Source organism: Schistocerca americana, chromosome 5 (genome assembly GCF_021461395.2).
Source record: "Schistocerca americana isolate TAMUIC-IGC-003095 chromosome 5, iqSchAmer2.1, whole genome shotgun sequence".
Taxonomy (NCBI): Eukaryota; Metazoa; Arthropoda; class Insecta; order Orthoptera; family Acrididae; genus Schistocerca; species Schistocerca americana.
In genome coordinates, this window is record NC_060123.1 from 428,824,219 (window position 1) to 428,844,545 (window position 20,327).

General features: G+C 44.0%; 1 protein-coding gene across 1 annotated transcript in view; it reads right to left on the bottom strand.

The window, feature by feature from the left end:
* Window positions 1-3,139: 3,139 nt before the first annotated feature.
* The window catches only part of LOC124615946 (ejaculatory bulb-specific protein 3-like), a 49,033-nt gene continuing 31,845 nt past the window's right edge, over window positions 3,140-20,327 (bottom strand). Inside the window, exon 2 of the mRNA XM_047144146.1 lies at window positions 3,140-3,969. Within this exon, the coding sequence (XP_047000102.1) occupies window positions 3,749-3,969 (221 nt within the window). The 3' untranslated portion in view covers window positions 3,140-3,748. The remainder of the gene's footprint in view (window positions 3,970-20,327) is intronic.

The window sequence follows — 20,327 nt, forward strand, 5'->3', positions numbered from 1 at the left end:
TTTCAGCGTTCCCTTATTTGCTTAGTATTGGTTTGCGATCTGAGATCTTGATATTCGTAAATCAGCGTTTCTTTTCACGAAAGGTCTATCTAATTTTCCTGTAGGCGGCATCTATCTTTCCATTCAGATTCAATATCTCATGCGTTAGCAAAGGATTTCTACTGGACTTCGCCTTTTCCCTATTTGATCCTCTGCCCCCTTCACGTTTTATCTCTTTAGGCTACACTTTTGTGTTCTGTTCTTTGCCTTAACCCTGTTTCAGTCAATCGAGGCCTAATGCTTCCTTTCAAACTGTTAATCATGTTTCTTTTAACTTATCTATATCTCATATCCTACACTTCTGGAATTCCTTCATTTTTAATCTGCAGTTCCCAGCCTATAAATTAGAGTTCACATCTGTCCCTGAAAAAGAAAACCTTGCAGTAGAAAATTAGGTTTCTAAATCTCCGTCTTACATTAAGCAGACTCTATTTGAAACATTTTTGTGTCTCCAGGTCACTTCCACGTATGCAGCTTTCTTCCACAAGTTTTAAACCGAACGCTAGCGATGATTCAGTTATTTTCTGTGCAAAATTCTGCCAAGCATCTTCCCCTCTCATTCCTTTCCGCTCAGTTCATTCTCCTTTTCTTCCTTTTCCTGCTATCGAATTCCAGTCACCTACCACATTTAAATATTCTAACTTAAAAATCTGAATAATTTCTTTTATCTCATCAAACATTCTTTCAGGCTCTTGATCACCTGCGGAGCTAGTTGGTGTCTAACGTGTGTCTTGGATACGATAACGCATTCACTGCGCTGTCCATGGTAGACTACATGCATACATATTTTTTTATTCATTATTAGGCCTACCGTTGCAATATTCCTATTTTATGTTTATAAACCTCCACTCACCTGAACTGTTCTCTCTGTCACCATATTAATTCCCATTATATCTAACCTCAACTTACCTATTTGCCTTAAAAATTACCTAACCTACCCAACCAACTAAGGGATCTAACATTCCGCGCTCCGACCCGCAGAATGCCACTTTTGTTTTTCCTGATAACGACATCGTCTTGAATACCCCCACCCTCCTGTTCCCGAGATACGAATGAGGAGCTATGGAACTATTGTACATACGGAATATTACACCGAGGAGGATGCCATCATAGTTTAACCATCCAGTAGAGCTGCATGCCCACAGGAAAAATGACGGCTGTAGTTTTCCCTTGTTCTCAACCTGTCGCAATGCCAGCACAGCAAAGCCATGATGGCTAATGTTAGGACAGATCAGACGTCGAAATTAGGTCGCGTAACTTCCAAAGTGAAACAGACCAATTTAGATTCTTTCTTTATTTCTTTTACTTGTGCCTTCGTCCCGCAATGACGCAGGGTCGGCATAGTTAATCGTATTTGGCAAGGTTAATTTAAGGGGTGGCCGGATGCCCTTCCTGCCACCACCCCGTACCCCCGGGACGGAAATAGTGCACCCCAACTGTCTGTGTCTAGTGGAATCCAAGGAATAGCGTGAATGTGTTCAGATGTCTGCGAGCCGTGTAACTGAGGCGGGACGTGGGGACCAGCCCGGTATTCACCTAGTGGGATGTGGAAAACCGCCTAAAAACCACATCCAGGTTGGCCGGCACACCGGCCTCCGTCGTTAAGCCGCCGGGCGGAAACAGATCAATTTAGATACACGTTCATACTGTAAGGTAGCAGATTTTGCACCTTACATGATCCTAAATCAGTGCTAATACACCGAATAATAATTGATAATTGGCCCACCGATAAGAGAGAATGGACACAGAAAAGGAAGTTGTGTGTGTCATGTCAAACTAACGGGATGGCCGCGGCCGCACCCCTTTGTCGGCTGACACTTCAGACCACCAAAGACGTTCGGAGCGGCTGGGCCATCACAACAAGAAGCGAGAAGGAGCTATATGCGAAAGAGAGAAAGATGATTTCGCGCCACATTGGAAAATTTGCGGAAGACTGTGACGGGATTGGCGCAGAGCGCGTAGAGATACATGTTAAAAGTTTGGCGGCAACAGTAACCGCGGGAGAATTCTGTGTCGTGGTTGGGTACAAACGCGCACGGATACATGGTAGTCAGTGTCGTGATTGGCTACCAACGCGCACGGATCCATGCGACGAAGAACGGCCAGGTTTGCAAAAACTCTGAAGGAACTCAGGGGTCGGTAGTGGACTAGAGCAGTCGCGGTGTCTGGCTGCCCTGCTTGGAGAGCGTGGAGAGAAGTAGGTTGGAGAAGTTACCGGCATTGAGTCCAGTGGTTACTCTCCAAGTCTGAATAGTGTAGAGCATACGACTCCACACACGTAGCATTATCTGTTCCTCTGAGGAGAGAAACAGATTTGTACTAACTTGTGGTGTTCATATGCAATCTGAAGTGTACCTTTACTGCCGCGCACTTTAGTCGACCAACTACTCTTGGCATATGTACAAGTAGCTTGAGTATTGACTAGTGACGGACTCCGCAACTGGACACTTACGTACAGGAGTTTACGGGCGCAATCCACGTCCACGTTGGAGATTAAAGCCAAGCTCGCTCACGGGAAAGACGGCATTACGACGTTGGGTGGGCCAACCGTCGTAATCATCACGGAGAATTATGGTGATATTAGCAATCATCAGCCAAAGTAGGGCACTGTAGTTCTAAATGAGTTCGTATTCCGCTAGGTCTTTCACTGGCAGCTCTCTGAGTCTGTGTCCGTTCAGGCAGAACTGCAATAGAGTCACTTGCGGGTTCAGTGTTGACTTAAGTAGTTAGGAAAAGAGGATACATTGTGCCAATGATAGGCTAGTTAGGTTAGCGAGTGTATTGTATTGTCATGATATGCTAGAAATATTGCTCATCCCGTTCTGAATAAATCTTAATTTGGTATCATATGCTAATCACCGCATTATTGATATCGTAACTAGCAATCACCTTATTTTTGTTTAATAATTAGAGTGTAATGATAATTTAGATGCAAATGATACTGGGGGCATAACCGCGCGTTTAAACGGAGCCAGCTTAAGTCAGATAGCAACTCATGGTCGATTAAGACTACCAATAGATATTTTTCAGTATATTGATAATTGTGCAATAAACCCCCGTACGTTGCAATAAATAAGATGGTAAAAAGATAAAAAGGAAATGTGCTGGGCAGTTTTTATAATTTACATGTATTTAAAACAAATTTACAAAAGACAGAAAAATTTACATAACATTGTATTGAAAATATAAATTTAGTAAAGAAGAATGTCAATCAGTGTCTCGAAACTTGCCGTTGTTTTATTTGCAGTGGTACGCGTAGTCACTCTGACAGCCGATGGATGCTCATGTTATTAATATACTAAATAAGCGATCTCACTGACAACCGTTTGATGAACGGAAATCGGCGAGTCCAGGTAGGTACAGCACAAGTTAACAATCGCTTCTTGCATGTGGAGTTCTAAAGGCTGACACTGGCGAACACAATCGCGTCCAGGCTAGCCAGCCCGTATATTTGTCCAGTAGCTGTACTGAACACGTCGGGTAGGCTGGCTAAGGCAGCACCCACTTGACATGTAAGTGGTGTGATGTGGAAGGAAGTACACTCCAATATAGTATGTAAACAGCGTCCGACGATTCGATGTGTTGGTCGCGCGGCACTGAAACTTCTTTTCGCTGGTGGAATTTGTGTCACGCACCGGGTCCACACTATGCCGTCTGCACGTGGGTCGTCCAGAACATGCGAGGGCTGCGGACTCCAGCAGGTGTCTGCTCACTGCCGCTGCTGCTGCTGGCGCTGCTGCTGCAGCTGCTGCTCCCTCAGCTTGGCCTCGATGCGCTTCTGGTGCAGCCCCTCCGGGTCGTACTTACGCGACAGGCGCGCCCAGTCGGCCGCCCGCTGCTTCATCATGAAGTCCACCACCTTGCGCACGTTCTCCTTCTGCTTCGCGGAGCACTTGGAGCAGTCCGACTTCAGCGCGTCCGGGAGCATCTCTGCGGGCAAGAGTGAGAACACAGTCAGCAAAGAGAGCAAACAAATTCCTGACACCGCATTAGTCATCTACCATAGCACCCACTGAGAGCGGGCTCTCAATTCTGGGAAAAAGCTGAAAAAAATCGTCAAATATTTTGTGAAATTAAAAGAAATAAAATACAAGGGTGGTATGGTAAGTCCGGTACATTTATATGGAAGAATGGAACATTTTTGTTGCGTCTTCATGGTTGGTAAGCTTCATTAACCAAGCAGACCAGACCTCATCGACGGTGTCAGTGTTGAGACAGGGATTAGTGATCATGATGTTGTCATTTCGATTATGGTTACGAAAGTTAAAAAGTCGGTCAAGAAGGCTAGGAGAGTATTCTTACTAGAAAGAGCAGATAAGCAGTTGTTAGCATCCAACTTAGTAAGTGAATCGGCTTCATTTACTTCCGGTACGATGGACGTGGAAGAATTATGGACAAATTTTAAACACATTGTAAATCACGCATTGGACAAGTATGTGCCGAAAAAGTGGGTTACGGACGGAAAAGACCCACCGTGGTTTAACAGCGCAATTCGGAGAATGCTCAGGAAGCAAAGGCAGTTGCACTCGCGGTACAAGAAAGATCGGGAGAATGAGGACAGGCAAAAGTTAGTAGAGATTCGTGCTGCTGTAAAAAGAGCGATGGGCGAAGCATTCAATCACTACCACCATCACACCTTAGCAAAAGATCTTGCTGAAAACCCAAGGTCTTACGTAAAATAGGTAAGCGGGTCGAAGGCTTCCATCCAGCCACTCACTGATCAGTCTGGCCTGGCAACGGAAGGCAGCAAAACGAAAGCTGAAATTTTAAATTTAGCATTTGAGAAATCTCTCACGCAGGAGGATCGTACAAACATACCGCCGTTTGAGTCTCGTACAGATTCCCGTATGTAGGACATAGTGATAGACATCCCTGGGGTTGCGAAGCAGCTGAATTGGTTGAAAATAAATAAATCGCCAGGTCCTGATGGGATTCCAACTCGGTTTTACAGAGAGTACTCTACTGCATTGGCTCTTTACTTAGCTTGCATTTATCGCGAATCTCTTGCCCAACGTAAAGTCCCGAGCGACTGGAAAAAAGCGCAGGTGACGCCTGTATATAAGAAGGGTAGAAGGACGGATCCTCAAAATTACAGACCAATATCCTTAACATCGGTTTGTTGCAGGATTCTCGAACATATTCTCAGTTCGCATATAATGAATTTCCTTGAGACAGAGAAGTTGCTGTCCATGCATCAGCACGGCTTTAGAAAGCATCGCTCCTGCGAAACGCAACTCGCCCTTTTTTCACATTATATCTTGCGAACCATGGATGAAGGGTATCAGATGGATGCCATATTCCTTGACTTCCGGAAAGCGTTTGACTCGGTGCCCCACTGCAGACTCCCAACTAAGGTACGAGCATACGGGATTGGTTCCCAAGTATGTGAGTGGCTCGAAGACTTCTTAAGTAACGGAACCCAGTACGTTGTCCTCGATGGTGAGTGTTCATCGGAGTTGAGGGTATTATCTGGAGTGCCCCAGGGAAGTGTGGTAGGTCCGCTGTTGTTTTCTATCTACATGAATGATCTTTTGGATAGGGTGATGTGCGGCTGTTTGCTGATGATGCTGTGGTGTACGGGAAGGTGTCGTCGTTGAGTGACTGTAGGAGGATACAAGATGACTTGGACAGGATTTGTGATTGGTGTAAAGAATGGCAGCTAAATCTAAATATAGATAAATGTAAATTAATGCAGATGAATAGGAAAAAGAATCCTGTAATGTTTGAATACTCCTTTAGTAGTGTAGCGCTTGACACAGTCACGTCGATTAAATATTTGGGCGTAACATTGCAGAGCGATATGAAGTAGGACAAGCATGTAATGGCAGTTGTGGGGAAGGCGGATAGTCGTCTTCGGTTCATTGGTACAATTTTGGGAAGATGTGGTTTATCTGTAAAGGAGACCGCTTATAAAACACTAATACGACCTATTCTTGAGTGCTGCTCGAGCGTTTGGGATCCCTATCAGATCGGATTGAGGGAGGACATAGAAGCAATTCAGAGGCGAGCTGCTAGATTTGTTACTAGTAGGTTTGATCGTCACGCGAGTGTTACGGAAATGCTTCAGGAACTCGGGTGGGAGTCTCTAGAGGAAAGGAGACGTTCTTTTCGTGAATCGCTACTGACGAAATTGAGAGAACCAGCGTTTGAGGCTGACTGCAGTACAATTTTATTGCCGCCAACTTACATTTCGTGGAAAGACCACAAAGATAAGATTAGGGCTCGTACAGAGGCATATAGGCAGTCGTTTTTCCCTCGTTCTGTTTGGGAGTGGAACAGGGAGAGAAGATGTTAGTTGTGGTACGAGGTACCCTCCGCCAAGTACCGTATGGTGGATTGAGGAGTATGTATGTAGATGTAGATGTCTACCATAGCGCCGACTAAGAGCGAGCTCCCTATTCTGGAAAAAAAACCTGCAAAAATGATCAAATATTTTGTGAAATTTAAAGAAATAAAATACGAGGTTGGTTTGGCAAGTCCGGTAGATTTCATGAAAGAATGGAACATTTTTGTTGCATCCTCATGGTAGGTAAGCTTCATTAACCAAGTATCCTATAAAGAATTTCAACAATGTACAGTGTGCAGTTCATTGTTGACAGTCGTCTGAAATGATCAGTGTGTCGACTGCGATTGAAAATGGAGAAAACCGAGTTCCGTGTTGTTATTAAATGCCGGTCGGTTATGATTGAACTTTCCCTATTTAACACGTTATAATACAGAAACTAATTACCGTACGAGTACCAAACTTGGTAGCATTAAAGCCAAGGACATGGGGTAGAGAAATAATGCAGAATCAATTCAACTGAAACACTTTTAATGTGCCGCTACGGCACATCATACCATTTCTGCCACAAAAAGGGCTCAATATGTCCATCAGCGTCCAGAAGTATCTGAAAGCGCAGGTTTGCATTCTGCGCAGCAGAACGAAGCATTTCTGTAGGTACGCTGGCTGCCTCTCTTGATCATAATACGTGTGAATGATCTGGTAAACCGTCCGCCCCCGGTAGCTGAGTGGTCAGCTTGACAGAATGTCAATCCTAAGGGCCCGGGTTCGATTCCTGGCTGGGTCGGAGATTTTCTCCGCTCAGGGACTGGGTGTTGTGTTGTCCTAATCATCATCATTTCATCCCCATCGACACGCAGGTCGCCGAAGTGGCGTCAACTCGAAAGACCTGCACCAGGCGAACGGTCTACCCGACGGGAGGCCCTAGCCACACGACACTTCACTTCTTCTGGTAAACCATATTTTCAGGTACCCCCTTAACCAGATATCACAGGGAGTGAGATCAGGTGATCGTGTCGGCCAAGAATTTGGAAACAATCGGCTGATAATTCGATCGTTTCCAAATGTGTTTCAGAGAACTTCACAAGCGATGTGCGGTGCGACCCTACCTTACACTAAAGCTGCGAAGCATATCACAGTAACGCTGGCCAGTCACATTGCGCGTCTTTGGTCCTTGAGCGCCAACCCTGTCAGAAAAGAATGGGCCTATGGTGAACGTAATCGTGAAGCCACACCATACGATGACACGTTCAGCATGCAGAGAAACTTCATGTAAAGTGACTCCACACTCGGCAATTCTGTGTGTTCACCTCATGCGTCAGAGAAAAATGAGTTTCGTCTGTTCATAGGATGGTACAGGGCCAGCCTTCGTCATCGTCAATCCATGCGAGAAAGTGGAGAGCAAGGTCAACACGTCGCTGAGTGTCCTGTGATACAAGCTGCTGTACGATTTTGATCTTGTACGGATACCATTTGAGAATGGTTCGAATCACCTTTCATACAGTGGACCATGGGACGTTCAACTGTAGTGACACAGTAAGCACATTGCCTGACGATCGAGAATTGCACGCAGCGTTGTCTACTATAACAACAGCGATTTCATCAACCACCTGTGGTGCAACCGGTCATCGGCCTCTTTCCGGATCGACTCCCAGTTTTTCAAAAAAAAATGGCTCTGAGTACTATGCGACTTAAATTCTGAGGTCATCAGTCCCCTAGAACTTAGAACTAATTAAACCTAAGGACATCACACACATCCATGCCCGAGGAAGGATTCGAACCTGCGACCGTAGCGGTCGCTCGGCTCCAGACTGTAGCGCCTAGAACCGCACGGCCACTCCGGCCGGCCCCCAGTTTTTCAGTTGATTCGAACTACTTCATCATGGTCCGCACGGCAGGTGGAGAAATCCTTTCAGCCGCGATATTCTCGAAGTGCAGCTGCAGTATTACGGTTGTTTTGATAGTAGAGCTTCACCATAATGCCCCACTTCTTTTGTCCAAGCTCATGCTGACACTTCAGCAAGTGCACTGCGACTGGTCAGGTGTGTGAGGCTATGAATCTCAATGACTGACCACGGTACCTGGTGGCCTTAGCTGGAACTGGAAGGTGGAGCTATGACGCATGGAAAACATGCACCCCATACTCTGGACAATAACGCTACCAAGTTTGGTACTCGTACAGTAATTAGTTTCCGTGTTATAATGTTTTAAATAGGGAAAGTTGAATTATAACACCTGGTATTTTCACTTGAAGGGTTGGATGAAGTTCACGCGCGGACTCCACCTTCACCGAAGACCATTTATTTTGGAATAATTAATTTAAAAGTGGTCGGACCAGCATCCAACTGAAGTCACCACAAAGGAATCCATTGACAAAATGCAAGACCGACAAACGAAAATTCGTGGCTTTCCCGAGACTGTAGGCATCTCAACAGTTCGAGTGCGTAACATCCTCCACGGAGAACTGGCCATGAAGAAACCACAGCAGACCAAAAGCGCATCCTGCACAACGTTTCAGTTGAGTGTTTGGCGATGTTTAATCACAATGTGCAAGACTTTATGCGTCGATTTGTGACTGTTGACGAAACCTGGATCCATCATTACACACCAGAGTCAAAATGATCGTCAACACAATGGACGAAGGTTGGTTAAAGTGCACCAAAGAAGGATAATGCACGATCCCACACATCAGCGATAACAGTGGAGAAAGCGCATGAACTGGGTTTTCAATAAGTTCCTCGTCTGGTAAGCTGATGGCCACTGTTTTTTGGGATTCCCGAGGAATAATACTCATAGATTACTTGGAAAAAAGGCAGAACCATAACTGGATCGTATTACTGAATCGTTTGAAACTTGTGTCGGCAGAAAAAAGACCAAGGTGGCACACAGAAAAGTGCTCTTTCACAAGGATAATGCAAGATCCCACACATCGGCGATAATAGTGGAGAAAGTGCATGAACTGGGGTTTCAATAGGTTCCTCGTCCGCCCTATTCAGCAGAGTTTGTCCCAAGTAACTTCTTCCTGTTCTCTAACATGCTTGCTGGGAAGTCCATTTCATGACAGAAGGAAATAGTAGTTGTAGCCAGAGACTATTTTGCTGAGTTTGACGAAACCCTTTTCTCCGACGGCATGAAAAAGCAGGAGGATCGCAAGGAGACTATGTAGAGAAGTAAGATGAATTGTTTACTAAATAAACATTTTTTCTTGATTTTTTTTACAAAACTTACCACACCACCCTCGCAGATTACAACAACATTTGATGCGGCTTTGATTGATGCTCGAAATCACATACAGCAGTTGAGATGCATATACGTTAGACACTGAAGAAGACCATTAAGTGAAACTGCATCATAAAAATATATTCTAGTACTCTTCGAGTTTTAAACTCCCAGTCACCACCTCATTTGCTGTACATGAGTTCCAGCATCACCCAAAGGCGGGTCAATGTTCCTGTAATATCTTTTATAAGGGTAGTCTGAAAAATTTCCGACCTCAACATGAAGATAAAAACACTTGTCAACAAAAGTTGGGGAATTTGTCTGCGCATTTGTATTACGAAACAAAAATGTCAACCAATTCTCGTTTCAGTGAGTCGATGCGAGTGTTTTTGTGAAAATGGACAAAATCGACAGTCGAGCTGTCATTAGATATTTGTTTTGGAAAGTCAATACGCCTACGCAAATCAAACGCATGTTGCCTGCTGTGTGCGGGGATTCTGCAGTATCATTTACCACAGTGAAATTTTGGGCAGCTGAGTTTAAACATGACCGTACCTGCCTGAGTGACGATGAACGTTCGGGACGGCCTAAAACTGCAACCACTGACCACAACATTGCTCAAGCTCACCAAATGGTGAGTTAATTGACTAGATGAACGTGGAAATCGAGAAAGAACGGTCACGTTTGCAGAAGAAAAACAACTTTTGTTTCACAAGGACAAAGTGCCGTCTTTCCTCAGCGTTTGCCATGGCGAAAATCCATGAATTGTGGTTTCAGCTACTTGACCACCGTCCTTACTCGTCAGCTCTAGCCCCAAGCGACTTTTTCTTTTATTTCCTCGGCTAAAAGTAGAGTTTGATGGATAGATATTTTTATCGAATTAAGAGGCCAACACCTTAGTAAAAAAACTATTTTGCAGAGACACTGACTATTACTTAGACACGTTAAGGAGACGGAAGCATCGCTGAGAGAAGCGCACAGACTTACTAAGAGATGATGTTGAAAAATGAAAATGAGTTTGAAGAAAATATGTCTTATTTCTCTGTTAGGTCAGAAACTTTTCAGATGACCATCGTATTTCTTACTTTTAGATAAATAATTTCATATGATGTTTGACTGTCAGTTTTCATTTTTTCTATTTTCAAATGTTGTTTAAAAATGTTTCTAGATCAAGAGAAACTAGCGAAATTTAAATTTATGCTGTTATTTGATATCTTTTGCTAGCAGCAGCTGTTCGTGAAATACTTCAATTTTCCCTCAGATTAGTAATTAAGTTCGTCTTAATTTCCCTGTCTATTTTCAGCTAATTAATTTCTTTTTTTGCAAAAGTATATCTCATTCAAGTCGATTTGCTACCTCATTTGTTCATTTTGAACTCTTCGTTTGGCTATCAGAAATTCCCCTCAATTCTTAGTTGCCTCAATTGGTTTAAGCAATTAAACATTTTCTTTTTAGTAAAACTATATCTCACGCTTGTCAATTTGATATCCCATTTGTCCATTTCTCGCTCTACATTTGGCTACGAAAATTCGGAGAAAAAAATATGCTGTATAATTTCCAGGGAATCTTTCATTCGGCTCAAACATTTGACCAAAATAAAGATTTACATTTTATTGAAGTGGAACACGAGGCCAACGAGGAAATTTCCCAGCCTGGCAGTCGAATACTTTTTTCAAAAGTTCATTCTCTATGGAGGTAGCCTCCCGTAAGACACTGTATCGTTGCTAATGCTTTACCAGAGAGCAGATTCCACAAGGAAGTGCTGTTCTAGAATGTCCGCAGAAAAGTCGTCTACAATAGCAATAACCTCTTAACTCGAGTCTTCCCAGCTACAAATTTCTATAAATGTGAGAACACTAAGATTTCAAAGAGCTCAAGATCTATGATTTAGGGTGAAGTTTCTACATTTCATACATAAAAAAGTCATTGCTAATAAAGTAATTGTTTGTTGTGATTTGATCTTCATGTGTCATAAAAATATGAACATTCTGTAACTCAACATTCATAATGCGGCGTCAAATAGAGTAAAAGCCATCATGCATCACGCCACCGATAGTAAAATGCATTACACAGTCAAGTCATACACCGATACAGAATTTCAATTCTGCTACAATATTGTTATCACGGCCTGTGCCGTGCACTCTACATACAGTGTATGCGTACACAAAACGCTTCGTCTAAATAACGCTATGGTACCTGAAGTTGATGAGACGATCAAAGCTGCAGCAAATAAAGAAATATTTCATCACCAACTCTTATATGACTTTTCAGCGTTTGGGCATCACCTGCACAAAATACGTACTTCACTATCACATGTTTTCTCAAAAAGTAAATCGGGAAGGCGCACATGGAATTCGCCAGCTGTTGTTTTACCCTTTGTAAAATAATCAATTAGAAGATCCCTTTAGCATTCCAGGAACACTAGAGGTAACCTTTTTGGCAGATGGAATTGATTTGGCTATTTTTTGGGGGGTATTTGAGTCAGCCTCTGCTTTGGTGACTGTTCCATTACTGACACTAAGTGGAGTACACAAGCGTCATTCCCAGCACTATTTCGGCACACATACTTAGTTGAATTCTCTTTAAAACGATGGAAATATTGCTGTAAAGATGGGTGAATGGCTTTGGGGAATACTCTATAAATGCAGGGTACGCAAATGCGTTTTTTATAAATTTCTCGTAGCAAATTTGCCTGTAAAATGCATCGTGCTCTTCCTTTTAGAGAGTTTATATCGGAAAACTTTAATCATATTGTCATCCGATACCTTATTGTGCGTTTTCGCTGTGATACAATCTGTGGTTGCACAGTCGTGGCATCCTACATGTCGATCATTTTCGAGATAAGTATGGTGATGTTGGAACTCCTCCGTATTTAATGTCCACATTTAAGTTACATTATCGATTTATCAGCCACATAACTCCATCCTCAGATGCCACGAAATGTCCAAATATCGCAAAAAAGGATTTTAAACTCGTCTCACTGCTTGAATTACATACACATGTACACAACATATGTAGTCCTAAAACCAAAATTCTAATAAAACCAAGACGAGGACGGCGTGAAGGAGAAAGTTTCAGGTATCCTGGAAGATGAGTGATTTGTGGACTAGGTGCACCTGTATGGGTACTGCTTTCATATCTAATAATATGAAGAAGCCTGGTTACACTGCTACAACTTATAGATCCGATGATACGATGAAGTATGGACATTATGCATTAGATTGTCAAATAGAGGCACTGTCTTCAGAAATATGGCCGGCCAGTGTGGCCGAGCGGTTCTAGGCGCTACAGTCTGGAACCGCGTTACCGCTACGTTCGCAGGTTCTAATCCTGCGTCGGGCATGGATGTGTGTGATGTCCTTAGGTTAGTTAGGTTTAAGTAGTTCTAAGTTCTAGGGGACTGATGACCTCAGAAGTTAAGTCCCGCAGTGTTCAGAGCCATTTGAACCATTTTTTCAAAAATATGGAACAAAACCACCCACGGCCAAACCCTTTTTTTTTTACCCGTAGGTACTCATGATTCTTCCTTGGTGCACTACAGTGATTGTGCGGTGGTAGCTGTTGTCGTTGTAGAGATATCTGAGTATCGAAGTGGTCAACATGACACCATGGTGGTCATCAGGACGGCTTCTGTCTCTTTCCCACAAATGTATTTTTCAAAGGAAAATGATAAAAATAATTTTCTCGAACCTTTGCGAATCTTCTCAAAGGCTAGCAGAACAATCGTCGTGTTAACCGATGAACTGTGCAGAGAAGTAAAACAAAAAAAGAAAAAGAACCTCATCATCGAAAGAGCGTATCCACATTCACAGAGGAACTACGTAAACGAAAAATGCTTGTGTTAGACAACAATTTAGGAAACAAAAATGATGTTGTTCACTAAAGAAACCAGCGAATACAGAATATGATACCAAGGAAACTAAAATTATTTCAATCCATTGATACAGGGAGATGAAACATAGCTGCCGGTACGCTTTCGCAAAAAACCTCTAAACAACATCACAGAAGCGGAAATATTAAATCGAAAAGAAACAGGCAAGTCAGTATTAGTACCATTAATTCCATGCATTTCAACCAGCTTACCATTCAACTTTAAAAGACTCCAATTTCCAATGAAATTAGCGTATCAGTAAACCACAGGGCAGACGTTCCAGTGTTGTGCAGTAAATTTAGAAAAATCGTGTTTCTCTTACAGGCAACCACACATAGCCTGTTCACGTGTTTGGATAAGCATTAAACGTAGCTTTTAAGAATATACTTAGAGTAAGTTTAATGCTATACAACTGAGATGATTAATTGTACATTTTTTTCCAATTCAGAAAACAAATGTATGAAAAAGAGCGGACATAGCGGACGCTTTTTAGTTAATAAGGTGTAAAAAAGGTAGCTGCATAGAAATCAAGGGTAATGGAAGAATAAATAAAAGCACATTCAAGACAAGAATGGAATACAACAATATAAGGCACTTTGAAATACGAAGGGTATGTCAAACTGGCTTAAGAGTAATGGTGGTAGGGAAAAGAAACCTCAAAGGAAACGATCGTCAGAAGAACAGATTCAGCATGCAGAAAGGTAAAATAACTTTCAGAATAGAGGGTACTCCACTGTTAAAAGGAATGGAGGTAGTGAATAGTAAGAATACGCTGGGTGTCTACGACGGCGGAGGAAATGTGTGTCAACGTGATAGAAACAATGGATGTCGATTTGGATTGTTAAGAATTTAACAGAGGTATTTATGGAGCTTACTTCCTGACAATTGTAAAGTACTCACGTCTCTTTTTTTTCATTTCGTACTATAACATATTTGGAAGCGTAGTGAGTCTCCAGTATGTTGTTGGTTGTTATATTGATCTATTATCACTTCAAAAGGATATACATTGTATTGAGTTCGCGCGTAAGTTCGTAGCGGTTTTCAATAAGTTTAATAAACACAACACATCCACATAACTTCAGTCTCTGATAATCTACGGGGTGTTCAAAAAGTCTCTCCGCAGTGCCGTACGATTGTTAGCCGTGCGTACCGTATGCTTCAGTGAATATACCGAAGTGAAACTCACTGCAGTATCGTAGTGCGTTTGTTGTTTCGTCGAAAAATATGGGACCCAAGAAATTGCAGTTCAAACTCCTATTTTCACAGAATGAAGTGGTTCCTCATGAATACAAAATGGATTTGCTGTTCTCCACATACGAGAATTTTACAAGTTCATGTACCTGGATAAATGAAACCACGCCTCATCAGTGAAAAACGTTTCGTTAACAGTAGCCCTTCCATTTTGTTGAACGAAATTTTTGAACCATTGACAATAATGCAGTTTCTTTCCATGATCAGTATTTCTCAGTTCTTGCACGACTGTCACTTTGTATGGGAAAAGTTCTAATTCTTTCCTTACAGCTGTGTGGGCCGTTCAGACACTAACATCGATTTGCTGGGCGAGTTTTCTTACTGACTTGTTCGGACTCATGAACATTTTATCGGAAATATCGAGTAGCTCAGATTCTCAGGCAAAACGCTTCTCGGTGCATCTGTCACTGAACCCGTACGTCGAAATTTGTTAATCAAATATCGCACAGTATCGCGATTTGGGAGTGTTGTCTCCGTGAAAACTGAATTAAATGTTTGACGAGCTGAAACTGTGTATTTACCGCCAGCTTCGAACACTTGTTCGACTAAAGACACACGTTCTTCAATGTTTGGCATTTTAACACTGACAAAAATGAAACAAATGAACAAAGGAACTAAAACGTTCACATCAACACGTAACGACACACACCAACGATACTACTGCGCTGGCTGAGATAACGAAACAGTGGAATGTTGGGAGAGCCCACTTGAAGGAAAGTAACCCAGGCAGGCGAACAATCATACGGCACACGGGGCTAACAATGACACGACACTGCGGAGAGTTTTTTTGAACACCCCGTATTCTCCTTCGTTTACTGATACTGTCTGCCAACGCTGGGGTAGTTTTTCGATTCCGCGACTGTAGAAATCACGTGGTTTTGAGGAGACGAACTTGTCGAGCCTTGTTCGGAACACATTTTCATCCCGAAAGGAAGTTACTTGAAGGTTGTTGGATATAAAACGGAAAAGGTAAAATTCTGAGAACGCAAAATCAGGTGAATAAAGTGGGTGCGGAATGACTACCCAACCTGACTCGCTTGTAGTGTTTCTGTCAGTTTAGCACAGTACGGGCGTGCGTTGTCATGGAGTAGTATTACATCACGCAGTTTTCCTGGTCGTTGTTCTTGAACTGTGTATGCAAGACGTCTCGGTTGTTGACAATAAATTTTAACTCGGAGAAGAAATGCGTAATACACCAGATGCATAACGTTATCTTTTGTGGATGCGCCTAGGGCTTTGTACAGGGAGTTGCTGCTTTGTTTGGGCTGTCACACCTTTCTTTTCCTTAGTTTAGCGTAAGGAGAACAGGTTTCGTCACCAATAACTATACAGCAAGCAGAGATGGGCATACGGCCACCAACTGGTTTTTGTGATTCTGACTTAGAGCTACGGTACATATAGGCCCGAATCAAATGGCCCCAAGCACTATGGGACTTAACATGTGAGTTCATCAGTACCCTAGACTTAGAACTACTTAAACCTAACTAACCTAAGGACATCAAACACATCCATGCCCGAGTCAGGATTCGAACCTGCGACCATAGCAGCAGCGCGGATCCGGACTGAAGCACTTAGAAGTGCTCGGCCACAGCGGCCGGCCATACGCCTGATTTTTTGAATCTTCCCCATTTGCATGCAAATGTCGCACGATGGTGGAATAATCATAGTTCATCACATTTGCAAGTTCTGGAGTACAATGATGTGGATCATTGTGGATTAATGCTTTTAAACTATCTACATCAAACCTCTTCTGAAAGTGGAGAGTAACTAACGCCAAAACGATGCCCCTTAAAACGGAAAAACATTTTTCTGCTGTACTCTGTGCAATGTCATTAACCCTAGACACTGCCCAAATGTTTCTGGCTGCCTCCGTTGTTGTCAGCGCTCTAATGAACTCAAACGGAAGAATGTGTGGAAAATCTTCCGATATCTTCACTTGGCACTCAATATTCTAGCATCCACAGCTCCGATCACTATCTCCGAATAACAAAATGACAGTGTGTGAACTCAAACAGCAACAGTGAACCAAAAAAAAAAATGACAATCGATAAATAACTGAGGACGTCGGGCGCAAGTGCTGCTCTGAGATGAAGAAGTCGTGCAGAGAGGCCCCTCAAACTAGTCAGAAAAAAATCGTACGAATCTAGATGTGAAGTCGAGAAAGCACACTATTGTTGGGAGCGAGCCATGGAGAATGCAGTAGAATATGACAGCGATAAATTTCTGCCCACTATTTACAACAAGCAAAGTACACTACTGGCCATTAAAATTGCTACACCAAGAAGAACGTAGATGGCCGTAATAACGGCCTTGATACGCCTGGGCATTGAGTCAAACAGAGCTTGGATGGCGTGTATAGGTACAGCTGCCCATGCAGCTTCAACACGATACCACAGTTCATCAAGAGTAGTGACTAGCGTATTGTGACAAGCCAGTTGCTCGGCCACTATTGACCAAACGTTTTCAATTGGTGAGAGATGTGGAGAATGTGCTGGCCAGGGCAGCAGTCGAACATTTTCTGTATCCAGAAAGGCCCGTACAGGACCTGCAACATGCGGTCGTGCATTATCCTGCTGAAATGCAGGGTTTCGCAGGGATCGAATGAAGGGTAGAGCCATGGGTCGTAACACATCTGGAATGTAACTTCCACTGTTCAAAGTGCCGAGAATGCGAACAAGAGGTGACCGAGACGTGTAACCAATGGCACCCCATACCATCACGCCGGGTGATACGCCAGTATGGCGATGACGAATACGCGCTTCCAATGTGCGTTCACCGCGATGTCGTCAAACACGGATGCGACCATCATGATGCTGTAAACAGAACCTTGATTCATCCGAAAAAATGACGTTTTGCCATTCGTGCACCCAGGTTCGTCGTTGAGTACACCATCGCAGGCGCTCCTGTCTGTGACGCAGCGTCAAGGGTAACCACAGCCACGGTCTCCGAGCTGATAGTCCATGCTGCTGCAAACGTCGTCGAACTGTTCGTGCAGATGTTTGTTGTCCTGCAAACTTCCCCATCTGTTTACTCAGGGATCGAGACGTGACTGCACGATCCGTTACAGCCATGCGGATAAGATGCCTGTCATCTCGACTGCTAGTGAAACAAGGCCGTTGGGATCCAGCACGGCGCTCCATATTATCCTCCTGAACCCACCGATTCCATACTCTGCTAACAGTCATTGGATCTCTACCAACGCGAGCAGCAATGTCGCGATACGATAAACCGCAATCGCGGTAGTCTTCAATCCGACCTTTATCAAAGTCGGAAACGTGATGGTACGCATTTCTCCTCCTTACACGAGGCATCACGACGACGTTTCACCAGGCAACGTCGGTCAACTGCTGTTTGTGTACGAGAAATCGGTTGGAAACTTTCCTCATGTCAACACGTTGTAGGTGTCGCCACCGGCGCCAACCTTGTGTGAAAGCTCTGAAAAGCTAATCATTTGCATATCACAGCATCTTCTTCCTGTCGGTTAAATTTAGCGTCTGTAGAACGTCATCCTCGTGGTGTAGCAATTTTAAAGGCCAGTAGTGTAATTTTATCACTACCGTTTCGCTTGAAGGCAGCATATAAGGCAGCGTACGAGACTGAGTGGGCTGTGACAATAGACGGCTTCGTTTGGAGCGTGGCTGTCAGGAAGCAGAGTGGTCGATGTGTGGGGACGGCCCACGGCCCACGTGGAGAGCGGCTAACAGGCCGCTTCCTCTCTGGTTGCGGGATCACATCTGGGACAGCAAACAAGCAGCGGGAGGCGCGCCGCCCAATTCTCCGGCGTGGCCGCTCCGCGCACTGAGAAAGTCACAAAACATTTCTGCCCCTAAACATAATTTTAGCTGACTGTAATGCGGTTCCTTCCTTACTATCTGCATACTCTGCACCTACAGCTCTGCTCTGCAATCCACTATAAAGTGGCGGCAGAAGTTACTTTTCATTGTAACATTCGTGGCTGCAAAGTGCGTTTACGCACAACCCTATTAGCATGTAATTATATTCACTGTGTTTACGAGATCGAGCCGTATGGGTCTCAAGAAGATTCATCGTTGCCCAGACACATGTAAGTGTCAGTCCAAAATCTTTCGATGCTGGATTACACTGAGATGGCAAAAGTCGTGGGATACCCCCTAATATCGCGGCGGAACTCACTTTGCCCTGTGTAGTGCAGCAACTGGACGTGGCATGGACTGAAAAAGTCATTGGAAGTCCCCTGCAGAAATACTGAGCCGTGCTCACTCTATAGCCGTCCATAACTGTGAAGGTGTTGCCGGTGTAGGATTTTGTGCACGAACTGTCCTCTCTAATACATCCCATAAATGTTCGATGGGATTCATGACGGACGATATGGGTGGCCAAATCATTTGCTCGAACAGTGCAGAAACCAGTCGCGTACGATTGTGGCCCGGTGATGTGACATCACTGTTTGAAAACATGATGTCCCTGAATGGCTGCAAATGGTCTGCAAGTAGCTGAACGTAATAATTTTCAGACAATAATCTATTCAGTTGGACCAGCGGACCCATTCTATTCAATTTAAACACAGCCCACATCATTATGGAGCCACCACCAGCTTGCATAGTGACTTCTTGACACCTTGGGGTCTGCGTCACACTCTAACCCTACCAAAAGCTCTTACCAACTGACGTCGCGAGTCATCTAACCCGGCCACGGTTTTCCAGTCGTCTAGGATCCAACCGATACAGTCACGAGGTCAGGAGAGTAGTCAGTCATCTGCTGACATAGCCCATTAAGGCCAAATTTCGCCACACTCTCCTAAATGATACGTTCGTCCTGCATCCCATATTGATCCAGAATTAGATTTTCACTTTGCAGCGGAGTGTGCGCTGATATGAAACTTCCTGGCAGATGAAAACTGTGTGCCAGACCGAGGCTCGAAGTCGGCACCTTTACCTTTCGCGGGCAAGTGCTCTACCAACTGAGCTACCCAAGCACGACTCTCGCCCCGTCCTCACAGCTTTACTTCTGCCAGTACCTCGTCTCCTACCTTCTAAACTTTACAGAAGCTCTCCTGCGATCCCTGCAAAACTAGCACTCCTGAAAGAAAGGATACTGCGGATACATGACTTGGCCACAGCCTGGGGGATGTTTCCAGGATGAGATTTTCACTCTGCAGCGGAGTGTGCGCTGATATGAAACTTACTGTCCGCGAAAGGCAAAGGTCCCGAGTTCGAGTCTCGGTCCGGTACACAGCTTTAATCTGCCAGGAAGTTCCATATCAACGCACACTCCGCTGGAGAGTGAAAATCTCACTCTGGAAACATCCCCCAGGCTGTAACTAAGCTACGTCTCCGCAATATCCTTTCTTTCAGGAGTGCTAGTTCTACAGGGTTTGCAGGAGAGCTTCTGTAATGTTTGGAAGGTAGGAGACGAGGTACTGGCAGAAGTAAAGCTGTGAGGACGGGTCGTGAGTCGTGCTTGGGTAGCTCAGTTGGTAGTGCACGTGCCCGCGAAAGGCAATGGTCCCAAGTTCGAGTCTCGGTCTGGCACACAGTTTTAATCTATCAGGAAATTTAATCCCATATTGATCTCTACAGTTATTTCTCACAGTGTTGCTTGTCTGTTAGCACTGACATCTCTACGCAAACGCCGATGCTCTCGGTCGTTAAGTGAAAGCCGTCGGCCACTGTGTTGTCCGGGGTG